This window comes from Xenopus laevis, chromosome 7L (assembly GCF_017654675.1).
Source record: "Xenopus laevis strain J_2021 chromosome 7L, Xenopus_laevis_v10.1, whole genome shotgun sequence".
In the NCBI taxonomy this organism is placed as follows: Eukaryota; Metazoa; Chordata; class Amphibia; order Anura; family Pipidae; genus Xenopus; species Xenopus laevis.
This window is the reverse complement of record NC_054383.1, coordinates 120,786,474-120,808,672: the sequence shown is the minus strand read 5'-3', so window position 1 is coordinate 120,808,672 and position 22,199 is coordinate 120,786,474. Positions and strand designations below refer to the sequence as shown.

General features: G+C 39.0%; 2 protein-coding genes across 4 annotated transcripts in view; one reads left to right on the top strand and one right to left on the bottom strand.

Moving 5' to 3' along the window:
• Positions 1 to 20,079, top strand: part of lmtk3.L (lemur tyrosine kinase 3 L homeolog) — a 42,462-nt gene extending 22,383 nt beyond the window's left edge. For 2 of the 3 annotated variants that reach the window (XM_041569641.1, XM_041569640.1), the window contains exons 7-16: positions 7,744 to 7,831; positions 8,045 to 8,193; positions 8,382 to 8,466; positions 9,121 to 9,242; positions 9,783 to 9,932; positions 11,446 to 14,459; positions 14,722 to 15,080; positions 15,293 to 15,404; positions 16,729 to 16,977; positions 19,766 to 20,079. In XM_041569641.1, coding sequence (XP_041425575.1) covers positions 7,744 to 7,831; positions 8,045 to 8,193; positions 8,382 to 8,466; positions 9,121 to 9,242; positions 9,783 to 9,932; positions 11,446 to 14,459; positions 14,722 to 15,080; positions 15,293 to 15,404; positions 16,729 to 16,977; positions 19,766 to 19,782 — 4,345 coding nt within the window. In that variant the 3' untranslated portion in view covers positions 19,783 to 20,079. The remainder of the gene's footprint in view (positions 1 to 7,743; positions 7,832 to 8,044; positions 8,194 to 8,381; positions 8,467 to 9,120; positions 9,243 to 9,782; positions 9,933 to 11,445; positions 14,460 to 14,721; positions 15,081 to 15,292; positions 15,405 to 16,728; positions 16,978 to 19,765) is intronic. The other variant, XM_041569642.1, reaches the window with a different exon arrangement.
• Positions 1 to 22,199, bottom strand: part of LOC108696771 (brain-specific angiogenesis inhibitor 1-associated protein 2) — a 140,417-nt gene that overhangs the window by 7,359 nt on the left and 110,859 nt on the right. The gene's annotated exons all lie outside the window — the stretch shown is intronic.

Below are 22,199 nucleotides of genomic sequence, written 5' to 3'. Positions count from 1 at the left end.
ATTTCGCCCGCGGAGCGCCGAAATCTTTTTGTCCCTCTTTCTATTTCCAAAATGTCGGGAGGTATGTCAGTGTGGTGCCCTGTTCATGTAAGTGCAACATAAAGCTGGTTATTCGCAAAAAGATCGGCTTTTTTGGCAAAATCTCTACTTTGCTGAAAGTGCTGCACAAGTATATCAGTGCTGTATAAATTGGAATAATAATGACTAGCATTCAGGCGAACAAACCAGGCCGTCTGCCATAAAAATTAAGCAGATTGTTTTGCTGATAAATCCTTGGGATTATGGCCTATGAGGCTTTGTGTGGCTGCAGTTTTTTTGTTGAAAAAACATCTATGGGAATTTCCTTCAGTGTTTGGAACTCAGTTCTGGTGTCTTTTTCCAAGAATTGTGTCAGATATTGGCTCTTATGTCGCATGGAGTTTTACCACTGATTGTTTTATGACACAGATATAGTTTTAAGTTCAAGGTGACATTCATAGTGGGGCAGATTCAGCCACTTGCACAAATCTAACATGAACTCCTTGTTCTTAGAAGTCATTTTGACCCCTTACCAGGTGCTATTTTCCCCACTGTTACTATAGGCACCATCTCTCCCTACTATACCTGCTATCCCACAGTCACACTCCCTTCCCAGAGACTATTATCCCACTGTTACTATAGGCACCATCTCTCCCTACTATACCTGCTATCCCACAGTCACACTCCCTTCCCAGAGACTATTATCCACTGTTACTATAGGCACCATCTCTCCCTACTATACCTGCTATCCCACAGTCACACTCCCTTCCCAGAGACTATTATCCACTGTTACTATAGACACCATCTCTCCCTACTATACCTGCTATCCCACAGTCACACTCCCTTCCCAGAGACTATTATCCACTGTTACTATAGGCACCATCTCTCCCTACTATACCTGCTATCCCACAGTCACACTCCCTTCCCAGAGACTATTATCCACTGTTACTATAGGCACCATCTCTCCCTACTATACCTGCTATCCCACAGTCACACTCCCTTCCCAGAGACTATTATCCCACTGTTACTATAGGCACCATCTCTCCCTACTATACCTGCTATCCCACAGTCACACTCCCTTCCCAGAGACTATTATCCCACTGCTACTATAGGCACCATCTCTTCCTACTACACCTGCTTTTATCACTCTGTTGATATATATATATATATATAATATATATATATATATAGTCAAATACAAGAGTCCTCTGCACTCTTATATATATATACTGTATATATTAGCTATAAATAAATACCAGTGTACCTTATTATCTGGTAAATTAATTTTTAGTTATATAACGTTTACGTTTACTAATTTAAATTGAGCTATGGTATTATTCACACCTATGCATCTGCTAAATGAAGTGTTTTTTCCAGGCCTTGTTTAACCTGCCGTTTTATTCTCATGATACACAACTAATTTCTTCTTGCAAATGCTTTGCAAAGTATTTGTGTCCCAGATAATGGCGGCATGGAAAAATACAATCTTTTTTCCACTTTCCGCGAGACAGTTACTAACAAATTATCTGTATAAAGCTCAGCTTCTCATGACAATAACATTTTCCTAATAGTGATTTGAAAAGAATCCAGCCAAAATCCTACCACTGATTCCATGTGAAACAAAGACAATTATTATTATGGGACGGCATTTGCCACTTGAACATTCTTCATGCTTGACACCAGTCTGTAGTCACCCTGCATTGATTCCCAGTTTCAGCAGGTGAATGATTTACTAAAGGGTGCATTTTTGATAGAATCTGATGCATTAGACTTTTTAAGGGATTCTATCAGGATTTTTATGGTGTAGTATGTATTTCTAAATTGAACTGTTTATAATGCAAATAATTTATTTTACCAACAAGTGTATTTTTTGTTTTTGCTGTAATATTGGTGTGTGGGCAGCAATCTCAGATCATTTTAACTGGTCATGTGCTTTCAGATAAGCTATTGTTTCTATTACTCAGTGTAACTGAAGGACTCACAGTGGGACTTTGATTTTTACTATTAAATGCTATTCTCACCAGGGAGCTGCTATCTTGTGTCTGGGAGTTGCTATTTGGTTACCTCCCCATTGTTCTGCTGATTGGCTGCTGGGGGGAAAGGGAGGAGGGTGATATCACTCCAACTTGCAATACAGCACTAAAGAGTGACTGAAGTTTATCAGAGCACAAGGTCCATGACTACGGGCACCTGGGAAACTGACAACATGTCTAGCCCCAAGTCAGATTTCCAAATTAAATATAAAAAAATCTGTTTGCTCTTCTGCAGCAGCACTATTAACTGATGTGTTATGAATGTACACATATTCCAGTGAAAGAATCCCTTTAAAGTGTCAGTACCATTATAATGACACAATTACTACCTTTGCCAAAATGGAATGGTCAGGAAATTAAAATAAAATTACTATAAAATCATACTCATTCTGGCCTTCTCCATAGTGTACAGAATGGCAATAGAGACAGTACTCAGCTAAAACCCTAGGACATTTGCCAACACAGAGCATGCAGGAGTCTTATTTTAGGATTCTGTATGTATGTGCATCTAAGATTGATTGTGTGGAGGGAAGCAATAAAAATAATTCATTAAAATTCTTGCTTCTATGCTCATTGGTAAATGAACTGCCAATACATAATTTCTCCTTTGTGGGTGACAGTCAGCCTTAGCTTTATTAAACATTATAATGTAACCATGTCCTTGCAATAAATCACATCCCAATACATTACATATCTCTGTCCAAAGACTGTCCACCAACCAATGGCATGTAAAGTAAAGATAACCTTAAATTAACCTAGGGCCCAAATAACATCCACCCAGCTGTGACACGCCAAGCTTTAAGAGAACCAATCCAACAGCCTCATTAATTAACCACATTATACTTATGATGACCTCTTGTATATAATTGCCAAATCTGACATGGGGCTAGACATTTTGTAAATTTCCCAGCTGCCCCTAGTCATGTGACTTGTGCCTGCACTTTAGGAGAGAAATGCTTTCTGGCAGGCTGCTGATTTTCCTTCTCAATGTAACTGAATGTGTCTCAGTGGGACATGGGTTTTTACTATTGAGTGTTGTTCTTAGATCTACCAGGCAGCTGTTATCTTGTGTTAGGGAGCTGTTATCTGGTTACCTTCCCATTGTTCTTTTGTTTGGCTGCTGGGGGGGAAAAAGAGAGGGGGCGATATCACTCTAACTTGCAGTACAGCAGTAAAGAGTAATTGAAGTTTATCAGAGCACAAGTCACATGACTTGGGCAGCTGGGAAATTGACAATATGTCTAGCCCCATGTCAGATTTCAAAATTGAATATAAAAAAATCTGTTTGCTCTTTTGAGAAATGGATTTCAGTGCAGAATTCTGCTGGAGCAGCACTATTAACTGATTCATTTTGAAAAAAATCTTTTTTCCCATGACAGTATCCCTTTAAGAATCCCCTCCAATGGACCACCCATAGGGACAGGCCTCTGATGATTGGCCTACCACTGGCTGCTGCTCCCTGTAGTCCCAGGAACCCTTGTTATTAACATTGTAGCTCCATTTGATAGCACAGCAATAAAAAGTAGATAATGGTCATAGGATTGTCAATAATGATATATAATGCAGAGAGTAGATGATTTTATGGTTTTGAGGGCCATAATCTATATAACTAATTACGGTTTTGCCATTAATATTGTGATAATTCAGCAAACAGCAATGGCACATTGATATTAATGGGTCCACAGTGAATCCCACTTCGGTTTAACTATGATGAGGAACTCTCTGGAGAAGTATCACACAAAATATCACATGCAATGCAATCCATAGGCTGAGTAATTGGTTTTCTGATTTTATTCTGAGTCCTTTGAGGTTCATAACTTTTTCAGAGTCTGTCTTGTGTGCCAGTGTGCTTCTTGTAAAGACACATTGGGTGGTTGCCATATCTTCTAGCAATGAGCACTAGTGATGGGCGAATTTATTCGCCAGGCGTGAATTCATGGCGAATTCCCGCAATTCGCCGCAAATAAATTCGCGAAACCGTCGAAAAAATTCACCATCTACAAAAAAAATGGATGCTGGCGTCCGTTCTTATGGCCACTGGCACATTTTCGCTGGCGAATGTGCGCTAGCGTCCAAAAAATAGACGACGTCGTTGTTTCGAAATTTTTTCGCCGTTTCGCGAATTTCACAGCAAAGTCGCTAATTTTTCGGCAAAGCGAAACTATCCAAATTCTCCCATCACTAGTGAGCATCAAGCATAACAATATTTTTTGAATAGGATGTGCAAGAACTTTCTGGATATGTGAACAGTATTTTATCAGCCATTCATGGTACCAAGAATATCTAGGGCAGCAAATAGAGCTCACCCTAACTGAACTTTTGGTATTTAAGGAGTATCAGAAAGGAAACAGCAATAGGCATTCCCTGCAACTCACACAATGACTTGACCTGCAGCCACTGCTCCCAGCCATCCTTGTGGAACATCCCACAATTTGGGAACCATAGGACTAGTTTGGACATTCTAAGCTACCATGGTTTCTTACATATGTTATAAAGTAAACTCTTACATTTTGAGACTCCAGATCAAAACACGGACTCCTCCAGGATCACATACTCTGAGGATGTGCCAGGAAATGGGGCACGAAACGCGTCAGTAGGTGTTGATTGCGATTTGCCAATTTTGACAGCTTTTATTATATGAACATAAAGAAAGAAAGCAAAGATTTTTTATCGTGATCCTGGAGGATCTGGAGTCTCAAAGTGTAAGAGTGTTCAGGAAACCGCTGGCAGGAGGTGGGACTAGTGAATACGCAGACATCCGTGGTGAAAAGTTGAGCTTCCCATTCGCAGTGAGAAGTACTGATATGCTTTACAATACCCATAAGTTAAAAAGTAACACTATAATATATTACACGGCGGATCACTTTTTTTGTGACAATTTGAAAATGTTCTTCCTACTGCCCTTTGGTGGTTCTCTCATACCTTGCATGGCTGGGTGACCTCAGACTGAGGGAAACTAGTCGTTCGTGAAAGCCTGAGAGGGAATATAGGATTTATGTTGCTGATTACTCAGCCCAATATCCTGTGAGCATCAGATTTCAGAGTAATGACTTGGTTGCGCTTTAATGGGAAATCTTGATGTCCTCTACTAATATCAAACCAGTGAGATCATATTGTATGTTGCACCCCTTCACTCGAAGTTCCTAATGTATTTTGCTGTTCCCATTGTATATAATGTGGAACTGAATGATCTTGAAAATCTCTCCTGAGTTATATATAGTTCTCACACTGCAGAGTAATAGGCAGGAGTGAAGTCTAGTGGGAGATCAAGTACAGGATTATAGATCTACTGCCTGACCACAAGTAAAGCTGACCCTACACAAACAGACATTGTCAATAAACGTCATGTTTTGTACCATATTTGTGTCTAAGGAATGATCAGAATAGACAGGAGTCTACTTATTAGACATTCATAATGTCATTATTAATGGTCCTTCTGCAACGAAAGCTGGAAGGCTGTATTCCTTAGTTTATGTCAGCATTCTGCTATATTGTTCCACCGCTTACCCTTTATCCCTTACTTATAGTATCTTTCATAGCTTTGTTGTTGGTGAAGATTATTATTATTGACCATTGTTAATATTTTATTTTAATTAACATATGATTTACAATGGTTTGGTTAACATTCACCCTACACCCCTGCCATCAGTTCCTTTGTTTGGTGGAGCTTACAGGACCCTATAACGGTCATTTAACATGCCTGTATATTTTTGGGGTGTGGGAGGAGACCAGAGCAACCACTTGAAACCCACACAGACTCAGGGAGAACACACAAATTCTCTATTTCTAGTGTCCTGGTAAGAACTGGTCTCCAAATCTCTCTGCTGGGGCATGGCTCACCATACTACTTTTATGTAGTTGATCCAAGTACTTCTGTTTGACTTTTTCCCCAAACAACTGAATATCCAAATCTGATACAGTTCACATGTTTTAGCATATAACATACCATACCATACAGGCCACATTATTAATTCACTCTTTACAGAACATTCATCAAGATTATCATGCAGAGACAGTATCATTTGCATATGCAAAAAGAGAGAGGGAAAAAGAGAATCAAAAACATTTTTTACTTCCTTGGTTTGTGACGAAAAGTTATATAATTTTAAGGATTCCGATTTCGTTTAGCCAGGAATGAGAAATCGGCCAAATCTGAATCCTGATGAAAAAGGCTAAATCCTGGCCGAATACCGAACCGAATTCTGGATTTCATGCATCCCTAATCCTTGGCCATCCTGCAACTGCCTACAAAGTTGAGGAGCTAGCACTAGTGATGGGTGAATTTTTTTGCCTGTGCGAAATTACGCATTTCACCACCTGCGAATTTTTTGGGCAAAACTGCGGCAAATAAAAATTGCCACAACAAAAAGTTGCTGTGAAAAGTCGCACAAAACAAGGACCATTGACTTTAATGCCTTTGGACAAAAAAGTTGCCATAAGAAAAAACACCCACTGAATTTAAAGCATTTGAAAAAATAAGTAGCCATAAGAATAAACACCCATTGACTTTAATGCATCTGGAGTGAGAAAAAAATTCTCATTTAAAAAAAGGTTAACGCTCATTGACGAAAATTTTTCGCTCATCACTAGTTAGCACATAATGGTGCATGATGGTGTATCAGTAGAAACTTCTTCTCACCATGTTAGTAGACATTTTTTTAGTGTGAAGAGAAGAGGTTATAACTCCGTTACTCCAATAATCCTCATCTCAACCAACTATTGGATTGTTTGCCAGCTTCACTTACCTCTCCTGCATACGGACATAAGAGCTTGTTAGAGCTTGTTAGTAGGGAGATGCCAGATCTTCTAGCTTTCAAAAATATATTTTCTCTCTTCATATGAAATAGTCAATAATATTGAGATCATTCTGATTAGCATTTATATCATATGAAGGTATGAATTTCCCCCTAGCTTTTTATTCCTCTGGCATAGTCCCATGCATAAGAACTGGCTGAACAAAATGGTATCTCTGCTCTGGATCTATTGTACTAAAAGGGCAAATTGGAACATTGATAGCCCCATTTATCAGCAGTCTCACTCAAGTAAAACATTACTCATTTCCCAACAAACATCCTGTGGAAAGTGGCCAAATAAAACACATGAAGAACATACAAACTCCATGCATGTAGTAATCCAGGACCTCTACAACACAAGGCACAGATGCTTACTGTGATGCAAACCTACTTCCGACTTGGGGAAGAGAGTTTGGTAGTTATAGACCACTACTATTGGGAGTGCCCATGGGGATCAAACAAGTGACAGCTGAAGCTATGATATGATGAAGGTGACTCGAAATTTGTATGTTCTCCCTTTATCTACATGGTTTTTCTCCAGATGCTCCAAATAAATATAGAAAAGTGATTGACTCCTCGTGCATTTGAGCCTAGTATATGTGAATGATACTGGGCCAGGGAAAAACCTAAAGGGTGAATATATCCAATAATTTTGTATTCAGATCCTGGCAGACATCCCTAAAGCTAGAAGCCTATGCGTTGAGATATAGTCATGGAAGAGTTATTGTGGAATATTGTCCTTGTCCTACATTTGGGATGCAATGGGAGTCTTAAAGAACGTCATGATGACATTGACATGAAATACAGCTTGTACTGGATTGGAAGCCATGGTTCATGTCTGTAGTATGATGTTTTTATTGACATGCACTTTAGTAATTGCCATTTGTCTTGTGCTCAAGAAGCCTTCAACATTCCAACATTCTCCAGTGCCTGGGGCTATGCACAGAGACGATCCCCTTCCTGCTGATCATGGAATTCTGCCAACTGGTGAGTCCTAAGCAATAGTACACATGGAGAATGAAGATGTGTGTGTGTGTGTGTTAGACTAAATTTAATTATTAAAGCCTTGTTAGGTCTTCATGCTTGGAAGCCTTAAGTGGGTTTGACTGTTGACTTCATAGTTTTTGGCTGTTCTTTGGTTGAAATTAGGTGACTAATGCCATGTCTTACAGTTATAAGCTATCATGTCTAATGTTATAGGGAGACTTAAAGAGATATCTGAGGGCCCAGCGCAAGGCAGATGGCATGACCCCTGACCTCCTTACCTGTGACCTTACCACATTGCAAAGAATGGCCTATGAGATAACGTTGGGACTCATGCACCTTCATAAAAATAACTACATACACAGGTAAGAGTCTCTGGGGACACTAGTGGTGTAATTAGAGATGTATAGGCCCCAAGGAACAGTTAGGGCCCCACCTTTGCACTGAGCCCCTTCAGCCCTTTCTACTGTCACACGAGCTGTGATCTACTGGTCACAAATGATAGCATTTGGGAATCTGCAATGTATTTATATTTTCCATTTCTCTTTCATAGTGACCTGGCCCTGAGAAACTGTCTCCTCACCTCTGACCTCACCATCCGTATTGGGGATTATGGTATCTCCCACAACAATTACAAGGTGACCAATTTATGAAAAATGAAAGCCTGTTTCTTTAATACATAATCTGGGCAGATAACATATTGCAGCAAAAAGGATTCCGACGGTCTGAATTTATATCGCTCTTGCGCATTTAATCTTTTAGGATAGTCCAAATATTTTCATCCAGGACTGGAGAGAATGAATAAAGAGGGCTTAGATTTAAAATGTGTCAGCTTCTTTTTTTCCCCACAAGATTATGCCGAGTCAGCATAGGTGGCGAGACACAGGATTTATTCCTGGATTTATTCCAGTATAATGATCTCCTTTTTTCCTACCCATCTCGGGCACAATAAAGGAGGAGTTTGTTTTACAGAGAGGTAGAACCTGGGATGTAGTGTATTACAAGTAACCATACAATACTTGTAAAAGCTCAGCTTAACACAGCAAATAGCAAAAACATACAATTTAAAATTATCCCTGTGTTGTAAATTTCTTGCCACAGACATAAAAACCAATGGATTTGGCTATAACTTTAAAGCCCAGCTCTGCTGAGCCATTCACTCTCCATTATGGAACCATATTTGTAAAGCCTGTTAGTCCATTGGTATATAGCTTACGCAGACAATCAAAACTGTATCTATTTTTAAGCGTTTTTCCAGTATTTGCAATTACTTAACTGAAGTTTATATACAGGAGGATTATTACATCACTCCAGATCGACTCTGGATCCCATTGCGATGGGTTGCTCCAGAACTCCTCGATGAAGTTCATGGGAACCTGGTTGTTGTTGATCAAAGCAAGGAAAGCAACGTCTGGTAAGAACTAAATTATTTTCCAAGCAGGTCTTGGAGACCTGGGTCCCAAGGTGTTTAATTTATTAAACAAAAAAGCAACAAAGGCCTCTGTAGATGGTTCTAGGTTGAAGGCTGCAGCTAGATACACAAATGTTGGTTGAGACACTGCTGGTAAAATTCTTTTCCCCTTCACATTTGGTAGTCACTCAAAGAATGCCAAATACCCATGTTCTATGCTGACCTAAATCCTGCTCTGGATATTAATCTAATGAGCATTGAGTGAATCACAAAACTTGGAAGTAAAAGACTTTATGAAGGCTCTTATACTCTACAAATTGATTTCTGCACTAGCTCTTGAGCTACCTACATTATTGTGTGGGCATTTATACGCCCCATGAATCTTTTTTGTAATTTCTTAGTATATAATGCCTTTGTACTTAGGTTCCAGATATTAGAATAATGGTAAGCTCCTTGTACAATATAATTGTAAAGTGCTGCTAAATGTAATGACAAATCACTTGTGTCTGCTTAACTGAATCTATTTTTTTACGTGTATCTAAGGTCCTTAGGTGTGACTATATGGGAGCTCTTTGAATTTGGAAGCCAGCCATATCGCCACCTATCCGATGAGGAGGTGCTGACCTTTGTGATCAAAGAACAACAAATGAAGCTGGCGAAACCTCGACTGAAGTTGCCTCACTCAGATTACTGGTGAGGAAATTATTAAAACCAACATCATATTGTCAGAAGGTACCTAAGTTCAGATAACTGACAGCATCCCAGAATATGGTCTCTGAATCCGGAGAAAAGAAGATTGGAGACTAGTAGCTAAAGGTCTTTGATGGCCTTGGAATTTTACAGAAACCTATTACATGGGGCAAATTTACTTACCTTCGAAGTTGCACCAGCATTGGCTTTGCCGCACTTTGGCGCACTTCGGCGCACTTTGCCAGGCGACTTTTCGCCAGGGTGCTGCTAATTCACTAAAATCTGAAGTTGCGCTCAGGGAGGTGAAAGGTAGCGAAATTGCGCTATTGTTAATTGGTCAAGCAAAGCGAAGTTACGCTAGCGATGCCTAATTTGCATACAGCGCCAAGTTAAAGTACAATGGACGTATATGTAGCAGCAAATACATTACACTACACAAGCCTGGGAAAGCTTCATAAAATAAAATAGAGATGTTGTATTGCCCTATACATGTGCCCACTGTATAGTTTAGGTGCCATATGTTAGGAAATGTAGGGGGGGAAGGAAAATTACGATCTTCAGCCTATTACCCTTAAAAAAGTAAAAGACACCAGCATTTTTTGGGACTTAGAAAAAATTTCAATTTTTTTTTAAGCAAGCCCTATCTACTCTATTGCACTTCCCCTGGTCTGAGGTGGTGAAGGTAAGTCTGGTGCAATAGGTAACGTTCAGTAAAATCCGCAAGTTAGTGAATTAGCGTAGTTAAGTCCCTTCGCCATAGCTCAACTTCGCCTGTCGTAAGGGTGCGAAGTAACGCTAGAGTAGGTCCACTTCACTAGGGAATTTACGCCAACGCCCGTAAATCGGCGAAGTAACGAAATGACGTCACACTGGTGAATTTTCGCTAGCGTTAGCCACTTCGCCCTTTAGTAAACTTGCCCCATAAGGTGAAAATTTTCTATCCATTTCTAGCCTAATTCCTTGAGTTTTAGGAGTCTTTATGTGCAGATAATTTCCCAAAAAACTTGCAGCAGAGGACACAGTTTCCACTCTTGGAGCAAAGGCAAAGCTCAGCATATTAGAACTCACCATGTAAAGATCCTTTCTGCAGCAGAATTGCAATAGTGTATTCTACTATACTAAAGAGGAGGTGTTTTTATAACATTATCTCAATGTCCTATTATTGAACTGAAAATAATATCCTATCCAGAAGATACAAGATAAAGTCAATCCTATGGAAACTCTGCAAGCAGAAGATATAATGCTTTTCCATCCATCTATTTTCCATTAATAAGTGGAGAGGGATAAGTATTCTGCAAATTCTATGCAGCCAAGTGCACAGTATACACCATGTCCAAATTTTTTCACTGACCATATTAAGCACAAAGAGTCATGGCAGTTGTCTGTTTGACAGCTAGCAATCTATGAAATATTGTAACATGAAATATTTTTTATAAGTTTAAAAAGAGACATACTGTATTAGTGAAAAGCAGAAATCCTGAAAAATTCATAGCATATTTTATTTGTTTACTTTTAGGTACGAGGTGATGCAGTCCTGCTGGTTATCTGCTGAACAAAGGCCATCTGTGGAAGAGCTTCATCTGCAGCTCACATATCTATTAAATGAATGCTCCAATCAGACAGAAGAGAGTTTTGAGTGGCGCTGGAATGCACTTAAGTCAACCAAAACATCAGAGGGCCCATTACGCCACTCTGAAGAGATTTCTGCTTTCCCCCTGCTTGATAATTTTAATGGGGGTGATGGATTTCATGCTGACATGGATGATATATTGACTGTAACAGAGAGCAGCCGAGGTCTCAATTTTGAGTACATGTGGGAGAAAGCCCGTCTAGGAAGATGGAAGGCCACCTCTCAGTGTCAAAATTATCCACCCAGTAATGGGTTGACTGTGCCAGCTAATCCCTTTTATGAATCCAACCATCAGCACTCACGCCAGAGTTTAGAGACTCCCAGTGTGGTTCCCGTAATCAGTGCTCGTAGTCCTTCAGTCAGTAGTGAATATTATATTCGTTTGGAAGAACATACAGATAGAGGTAACAATGTAGACTGTACTGTTTGTGCACCTAGTCCAATATATGAGAGAAAATATGACCTACAAGAGCCAAGAACCCTCCATCAACGTTTAACCATTGGGAGCCCAGCCTCTCCTATTGAACCACTTTTTCCATCTGACTGGGATCCACTTGAAAGTGGTAGAACCAGTCCAGATGATCCACCTGCTCATTTGATTTTACATGAAGTTCCTAAGCTTATTGATAGATGGACACCAAGTAACAATAACCCTTTTATTACTGTGGGTAGAGAATTGCCTCGTTATGTGAATCCTTTCCGAGGTCCTGTAGACAGAGACTTATCAAGGCAAGTACAGGAAACGTCTTTAATAGAACCAATGCCAGACGTGTTTTCGCCGGACTCTATTCTGAATGTTTATCGAGACATTGAAGATCACAGAAGGAGCTGGGATTCCGATACAATGGAAGAAAGAGGAGCAGGGGAAACACTGGCGGGAGATCCAGAATCTCTGGCTGAATTTTTAGATGACCGTGCATCCCCATGGGATTGTGAGCCTTCTCTGATGGAAGATCAGAGTTCAGATAGTAGCAGTAGTAGCACAGACAACAGCAATCACCGAAATATGCCTTCCTGTCCCTTATGCAGCAGGGGGGTTATGGGTGGTCTACAGAGGTGCTCTTGTGCTATGCTACGAGGTGATGTTGTGATTGATTGGACAACACATGTTGCAATGCATCAGGACCACTATTGTCTTGACGATGACTCGTCTTTAAAAGTTGAACAAGGTTCTCTATCCGAATGCTCTATTCCCACTCGAGCCTTTGGGGATGGTGATCTCTTTACAGGACCTTTTGGTGATAGCCTTTGTCCTTCAGAAAGCCAGGAATTTTATGACCCTCTTATGGGAGCAGCTGTTAAAAGTTATGACATTCAAGACTACTGTAATCGTAGTCAAGTAAAGGCCTATGAATCTCTACAGAAGAGTGTCTCGAATCATCCCCCATCTCCTTTTATTGGAATATCAAATTCAATGGCTAATTGCAGTGTCATTGTGCCTATTGAAATACCACCCCTTTCCACTCTTGCCGAAAGCATAGAAGAAGAAGAAACCATCGAAATTTCAACTGATGTTATAAAAAGGTTCCCAGTTACCCAAAAAACATTTGCAATAGAAAAAAAATCACAAAATGAATCAAGAGCAACATTGGACTCTGTTGATTCATTGGATATCCCCTCCAACACCAGCTCATCAGATGTATGTAGTCCCAGCTCTCATTACTCATCCCCTGGTCAGAAGTTTGGAGACAGTGGTTATGAAACAGAGAATGCCTTTTCTCCTGAGTTTATTTTGAAGGACATAAAAGAAGAAGAAGACCTCAAACATGTAAAGCTACCTTTAACTCCAATATCTGAATCTACAAGTGATCTGACACTAACAGAGGATTCATCTGAAGCACATGCAACACCTGAGGAAGAGGATTCACTTCGGAATTTAGAGATGGGGACACCACATCGAGATTCTGCCTATTTTTCTGACTATGATAATGAATGTGAAAAACACAGTAGAGCTGCTCAACAAAACCTTAATGATGAAAGTCACAATGGATTTTCCAAAGAAGAAAAGATAACAGTTTCAGTATTAGTAGAAAAGAATGATTTAAACCAAGAAGAAGGTCCAGCCTCTAAAGATAACAAAGCAAATATAGACATTACAGAGACTCCCCGTGAAAAAGACTGCAGCCTATCATCAATGGATGATATTTTAGTGGATTCTAAAAAGGAAACGTTGAATTGCAATGGAGAGTTAACCATGTGTCCAAAAGATAATGTCCCAAACCATCTTGTTACTGAAAACACAAACACGCCATATGACGAAAAAAATGAAAAACATACTATAAACATCAATCAGAGGAATGAAGAGGACAATGCGCTGAAAAAACAGCCAGAAAGTGGATTTGTTGTTCAGGTTTGCAAAGAACAGCTACTTGTCTCCTTGAGGGAAAATGTAACTCGAAATGTACTTTCTACCTTTGAATCTTCTGATATAGTAAATTCATGTGTGTTGAAAGACCAGGCCGTGTTAAAATTATGGTCATTGGAGACAACTGCAAACACATTGAAGGAAAGTTCATTGAAAAATGAAATCATGTGTAAAGAGCCATCTGAACAACAGGAAGAGAGTAATCCCCACATCAGTGGTTATACGAATAACATGGAGTCAACTTATGAATGCGGCAACAAGGAACTAATGGACATTATCAAAGAAGAGCCTGAAGAGCCTGATGACCCTGTTCAGGAACAACATGAGGCAGCAACTAGACCAGACGATGAAAAGGCAGAAATCAAGCAGGAAACTGTTTCTGAAACCAGTGTAGATATGCAAGAACAGCCTGTTGAAAACTGCCAAGAAAAACAAGATGGAAACCCTCACAGTGAAACAAAAGTACATGCACATGAACAATCAAAGCTTTTCCTAGATTTCGGTTCAACAAGTACAGGAACTGAAGCTATAAAAGGTAATTTAAAGAAAAATGTGTTTGCAGAGTTGACCTTTAATTATGTCTATGATATTATTTCAAAAAATGTCCACATGCTTACTGTAGAAAGAAGCTGATCCTGTACATCCTTTCTGATCATTGGGTTGGTACTTTTAACAGTATGCAGCAAATAGCCTTTTATGACCATAAATATGCTAATTATACAAATACAAAGAATTATAAGCACAAAAAAACATTGTTGCAATATAATCATTATAGTTGGTGTGTTTTGCTTTTACAGCTAAGGTTGCCAGGCTTTCATTATCCCTTCCGCCTCTTAACCTGCAAGCATTTCAGAGTCCTACAGGATGCAAGACTTTTTGGGATAACAGTGAGGAAAATTCAAGGGATTCACCACAGAACAAGGAAGAGGATGAGGAAGAGGATGTGTTTGGCTTTCAAGACGAGCATAGAACAGGCTCAGAATTTGATGGGGATATGGCTGGGGTCCCCATTGTTGTATCGGAGACAGAGGATGGGCACAACTTACGAAGTTTGCTGAAATCTCCCAAATCAGCAGATGAGTTTGACGACGATCTTGATCGGAAAAGGAAAATGGTGTCGTTTTTCGATGATGTGACTGTTTATCTATTTGACCAGGTAACAATAGGTTACAGCAAAGTGAACAAAAATGTGTAGTAAAGCAAAGAAAGATGGTTTACCGTCACTCTGGTTAGTTAAAGCCGTCTATATCATGAAGAAATATTAGTCGTTTCTATTGTTTGTTCATCACACACATTTTTAGACTCAACCTATAATGCCTAAGCTGACTGTGACCCAAAATTCTGTTTTGTTTTTTGTCATCTGTGAAGGAGACACCGACGAATGAACTGAGTAATCAGAGTGCTGCAGAGAGTGATGAGATTTCACACAACCCCAACGAGGACCCGACCCTTGATAGTTTTTCACCATCTGATGGTTTCAGTAAGATGCTTTTACTGTATATAATTCATGTATTTATGTCATATTAGGGTTTTAGCCATGCCTTTGCAATTAAAGAAGCGAGTGGCTAAATTTAAAGGTAAATTTCTTTTGACAAGAGCTCATTAAGTTGGAAAAAAAAGTTCACTATCTGAAAATAAATTTCGTTACTACACAGACCTACCTGATTCCACAGATTGAAAGGAAACTATGGCAGGTAGTCTATGTTTAGCTTATAAGAACTATTTGCCAAGCCCCTTCGGCTGGCAGAGTCATGCATCCACTCACTCCATTGATGGATTCTAGGACTTGAAGTCACTCTTCTGTCCATAATAAATGGTGCACAGAATCTCTGGAAAGCAGAGGGACTTCAAGTCCAAGAATCCATCACTTCACAATGAAGAGGATGAAAATGATTTTTATGAGGCAGACTTAGACTATCATGGCTTCTATTCAATCTGTGGCATCAGGTATGTCTGAGTATGTTGTAAGAAGTATATACATTTATATTTATTTCTGGAAGTTACTTCTTTTTGCACATAAGTCCATCTAAGTGACCTCATGCCAAAAAGGGGGTATATTTTCCGTTTAAAAAAAAAGTTATTCAGTAAATACTGTAAAAAATCCCTTGCAGAGCATGAAATAAGGTACAGGCATTGTTGATTCTTTGTTCAGTTTAGCCAGTTCATCAGTAGGCAGCAATGCTAATAACGCTTGTGATTTATAACTTGATTAAATATCATTTCAAAGAATGTTAAGTATTTTAATCTGCTCAGAAAATAAATCACATGACGTAGGTTTTACAGTCCTACATAATGCACGAGATGTCAATACTTTGGAGACCGTTGACTGCACGTTTAAAGCACCAAAGGCTGAATTTTCCAAAATCATCTTAAAAGGTATATGTTATTTAATTTTAAGATATTTTTGGAACTTTTTGCTCAAGAAGGTATTATTAAGAACTCCAGTTACGGTATATAAAAATTAGACCAAAGATTGGGCTTTTCATTTACCAAGTCCAGTGTTGGAGTGCAAGGTGGTGGGGGCAAAATTCCTTGTACTGGTGCTTTAATGGGGATTATAAAGCATCAGGAGAGCTATGAGACATGTCAAGGATGTTTGTAGTCAGCCAGGGTAAGATAGTGGCAGCTTAAGCAAGGTTTTAACTGTACGTCCTTTATTGAGGCTGATGGGGGAATGAGAACCAAAGGTAAAAGTAGCATTTATTAGTTACAATTGTCCTGTATCTATCAAAGCTAATTGCTGTTTTTTTTGCACTTTTTTAATTATGTAAAAATATATGGTTGACTGATCTGACTCTTTGCAGGTGGAAGTTTTGAGTGGGATGATGATTTTCCACTGATGACCCAGAATTCCTCATTTATTCCCATGGCAACAGAGGGAGCCGCACTGAAGTCTCAGATAAATCTCACCTCGCCGCCTCCTCCTCCTTCAACATTTCAAGGGAAACGGGTGGACGCTTCCCTGACGGACACTCTCCGATTCACGCGTTTTACTGTTTCCCCCGCTGTAGATCCACATCCAGTACTTGAAACAGATGTGGCGCCCTCTGCAGGTGAGTGCATTCTGTAACCTATGCTCATACTTGGTCTAACAAGTCTCAAATTTACCATAACATCATCATAGTTAATTTCTCTACACTAGAGGTAGATTAAGGATAAGCTTGGGGTCTATCAGCAAATGAACCTTTAGATTTCAAGAATTAATATACTTATTACAGTGTATTCAAATTTCATTCCACCTAAGCTCCCCAAATAATATATCCAAATAATCCAGAAAAAGTTTGGGAACCCCTCTCAGCCTGCATAATAATTTACTCAATTTTTAATAAAAAAGATAACAGTGGTATGTCTTTCATTTCCCAAGAACATCTGGAGTACTGGGGTGTTTTCTGAACAAAGATTTTTAGTGAAGCAGTATTCAGTTGTATGGATTGAAATCAAATGTGAAAAACTGGCTGTGCAAAAATGTGGGTACCCTTGTAATTTTGCTAATTTGAATGCATGTAACTGCTCAATACTGATGACTGGCAGCACCAAATTGAAGGGTTCGCTTGTTAAGCCTTGAACTTCATAGGCAGGTGTGTCCAATCATGAGAAAAGGTATTTAAGGTGGCCAATTGCAAGTTGTGCTTATGTTTGACTCTCCTCTGAAGAGTGACAGCATGGGATCCTCAAAGCAACTCTCAAAAGATTTGAAAACAAAGATTGTTCAGTATCATGGTTTAGGGGAAGGCTACAAAAAGCTATCTCAGAGGTTTAAACTGTCAGTTTCAACTGTAAGGAATGTAATCAGGAAATGGAAGGCCGCAGGCACAGTTGCTTCAAAAGCGAAGGCCAAGAAAAATACAGTAGTGGCATATGCGGAGGATTGTGGGAATGGTTACAGACAACCCAAAGATCACCTCCAAAGACCTGCAAGACAAGCCACAGACATTTTGGAACAAAGTGCTTTGGACTGATGAGACAAAAATTTAGTTATTTGGTCATAACAAAAAGCGATTTGCATGGCGGAAGAAGAACACCGCATTCCAAGAAAAACACCTGCTACCTACTGTCAAATTTGGTGGAGGTTCCATCATGCTGTGGGGATGTGTGGCTAGTTCAGGTAGTGGGGCCCTTGTTAAAGTCAAGGGTCAGATGAATTCAACCCAATATCAACAAAATCTTCAGGATAATGTTCAAGCATCAGTCACAAAGTTGAAGTTACGCAGGGGTTGGATATTCCAACAAGACAATGACCCTAAACACACTTGGAAATCTACAAAGACATTTATGCAGAGGGAGAAGTAAAATATTCTGGAATGGCCGTCACAGTCCCCCGACTTGAATATCATGGAAAATCTATGGGATGATTTGAAGCAGGCTGTCTATGTTCGGCAGCCATCAAATTTAACTGAACTGGAGAGATTTTGTATGGACGAATAGTCAAAAATACCACCAACCACAATCCAGACACTCATCAAAGGCTATAGGAGGTGTCTAGAGGCTGTTACATTTGCAAAAGGAGCTCAACTAAGTATTGATGTAATATCTCTGTTGGGGTGCCCAAATTTATGCACCTGTCTAATTGTGTTATGATGCATATTGCATATTTTCTGTTAATCCAATAAACTTTATGTCACTGCTGAAATACTACTGTTTCCATAAGGCATGTTATATATTAAAAGGAAGTTGCTACTTTGAAAGCTCAGCCAATGATAAACAAAACTCCAAAGAATTAAGAGGGGTTCCCAAACTTTTTCATATGACTGTAAATATATTTATTTTAGGGGAAAAGTTATATTGCTATATTTAAGAATTTAATCATTTATAATGTAGTATTATGTTATTATGATAAATGTCTGAATGAAAAGAATAAAACAGACAAGCTGTTTGTTGACAAGAGACCTTTTTGGCACCCTTGAATAAGACCTACCACTGTTGTGCCATTTGCAAATTTTACAGTATGGTTTGAAATATAATGAGCCATGCGATTGTGTGTTAACAGAGTGAACAGCAATGGGCTGAGCATACAATTCTGGGGAGAGCCTGTGCTCTGTCCAGTGTCGGACTGGCCCACCAGGATACCAGGAAAAGTCCCGGTGGGCCCAAGTGTCAGTGGCCCTCATGCTGCTAAACATTTGGCCTATTTCATGGTATTTACCTATTTCTTTGAGAAAAAGAGACTAAATAGATGGAATAATTGATTAGAGGATGTAAAGAAAAGAGACTAGGAGAATAGAGGTTGGGTGAGGAAAGGAAGAATTATAGTACAGAGAGTGGGCCCCTGGTCTAATGTTTTATGGTGGGCCCCTGTTCTAAGGTTTTTGGGTGGGCCCCTGGTGTCCCAGTCCGACACTGGCTCTGTCTACGAATTTTAGAATTCTTGTTTCCAATTGAAAGATATTGTGGTCTATCCGTCAAAAAGTCAAGGATCCAATTACACAAAGAATTATTTATACCCGACAATTCAAGTTTCTCTACCAGCTGCTTCGGGATAATTGTGTTAAATGCTGAACTAAAATCAATGAACAGCATCCTAACATAGCTTTCCTTTCTGTCCAGATGAGAAAAAGACCAATTTAATGCAGTTGATATCACATCAGTCCGATCTGGCCGGTAGGCAAATTGTAATGGGTCTAAATCTTGTGCTTGATTACTAAGCTCTCAAAGCACTTCCTACTAATAGGTGTAAGTGCTATTGGCCTATGTACTTTTAACATTATAGGCAGTTGCTGTTCATTTTTACTGCTTTCTAGCACTGGCCTATGGGTAGCAATGGAGTTTTGCAGTTTTCCATAGCCATGCTAGGGATCATGTGATAAACTGTTTATCTAGTAAATGTCTACTTCTTTATTCCAGGTACTATTGAAAACTAAAGGTGATGGCAAATCCCAGTCTGATATCCATTATACCAGCACACCCCTATTTCTGTGGCCTCCACATAAAGTAATTGCTTGTTCAACTCTGGATCAAGTCACAAACAAGAAATATATATAATAATCAAACAGGACCAGCAAGGCCTAGGCGAGGCATAAGGGGATTCCAGACATTGAATGAAGATGCTGGAGATACATATGGATATTCTCAGTCCCTAATGATCACTACTAGGAAATGAGCTCCTCATAGATAAAGCATGGAAGACCTTTACATCATGCAGATTTTACAGGGAATATCTTTTTATATTCTCAACGTGCCAAACGGATTCCATTCTATTGATGTCCAGTTCCAGCAGTGATTTGAACTTTCCATGCTGATCTCTTGGCTTATATTCACGGTGGCCTCATTGATTTATTTTCCCCAGTTGTCTAAGAGGAACGGACCATACAGTAATTTCATGGCTGAACGTATTACCCAAAGGAATGTAAACATAAACCAATTTATATATTGCCAGACGGTAAAGGGCTGGGTGCGCTCAAAAAATATTCAGCATCGTTTCATTTTGAAGGCCAATAATTTGCATGTTACTGGAACATATGTGAAATATGTGAAATAATGAAGTTTGTAAAGCTTAACCCATTGCCGTCCTTCTATGAAAGCGGCCACTTTCAAATCTATATCTGGAAATTTCCATTACCTAAAATTCTTTTGTTTTTGGTCAATAACAGTGCAACTTGCTTTCAATTATAGAATAGGGCTCCAACTTGTGTAACAGAGAAGTTGTGTTGTGTTAACAGCTAAACCAGATGCAGGAATTATAGAACAGATTTATATATTACTACAGGTATGGGATCTGTTATCCGGAAACCCATTATCCAGAAAGCTCCAAATTGGAGAATGGAGTCTCCCATTTTATCCAAATAATTCACATTTTGAAAAATGATTTCCTTTTTCTCTGTAATAATAAAACAGTAGCTTGTACTTGATCCAAACTAAGTTATAATTAATCCTTATTGGAATTAAAACCGGCCCATTGGGTTTATTTAATGTTTACATGACTTTCTAGTAGACTTAAGGTATGAAGATCCAAATTATGGAAAGATCCATTATCCGGAAAACCCCAGGTACGGAGCATTCTGGATAACAGGTACCATACCTGTACAAGAAAATCATTCCAATCTCTTATGTTCACACTGAACCTTGGTTTGAACCCCAGTGATCTTATACTATCATTCTTAGGGACCGATTTACTAAACAATTGAATTTGTATTTTTTTCCACAAATCTCCAAAAATTTGTGGTTTTCCTATTTTTCTTAAAAGCTCTAAAAATTCGAGATTTATTAAGTGTAAAAACCATGAAAACTCTAATACAAAACTTCACCAGGTACAAGATGTCAAGGTCCTATAGAAGGCAATGAGAATGACGCTGATCCTTTAGGACTGTTTTTATTAAATTTGGATTAGATTTGTTTTAGAGGTTTTCAGATTTATTTTCAGCTAGGAATTCAAATTTTTAGATGTTGTAGAGGTATATATTTCATCGTTGAGCATTTTTTTTCATACGTGCTTTTTAAATTGATTAAATTTTGATAAGTTTCACGACATTTATGGAGAGAAAGTGACTTTAGTGATGGTTTTGTAAATGAACTCAGCAGGTTTTAGGTGGCGAATATTCGAATTAGAACTGTTTCCATGGCCGAGGTGTGATAAATTTCACATTTGAATTTACATTCAAATTGGAGGATTCAAATTTGAATGTGTGAATTTTGACACCGAAAAAAAAATCGAAAATTTAAATTTTAATTTACTATTCGACCCTTAATAAATTTGCCCCTAGTAGTCTTTTCTAGCTCCAACTATATATGAAGGCAGATGATAAAAAAAAAAAACATGTCAAAGCTTCAAAAAGACACCATCCTGCACACAACAAGGAAAGACCATAGACCCAACTGCCCCTGAGCTTTGAGGAACCCAATTGTACTTACTCAGTACTCAGAAATATAATACTGTACAGCACTACATACTATCAGGTCTGCAAAAACCAACATGGAATCCTGTTAACATATTTCCACTATGTCAATGAATGCTACAGCATGCTGCCTGTGCTTTTGGCGTTAGCATCCCTTTAGAGTTGCACTGTTATATAACAAAGGTAAAAGAACCATTCAGACCTTCAGCTAAGAAAATTTGGAAGCTTTAGTAGAACCAGCGTGTCCAGGAGGAACATCTAGCTGTGAAAGTTAGTGTCGGATAATGACGCACTTGCCAAGAATAGACAGAGTGGAAGAAGACAACTTTTGAGAAACAGAGATAGATATAATTATAGTCACGTGCTTTAGTGCAGGTGAAATGAATATGGTGACATATAGCAACGGTGCTGAGGTGCTTCTAAAAATAGGTGTCATCATTCTGTCC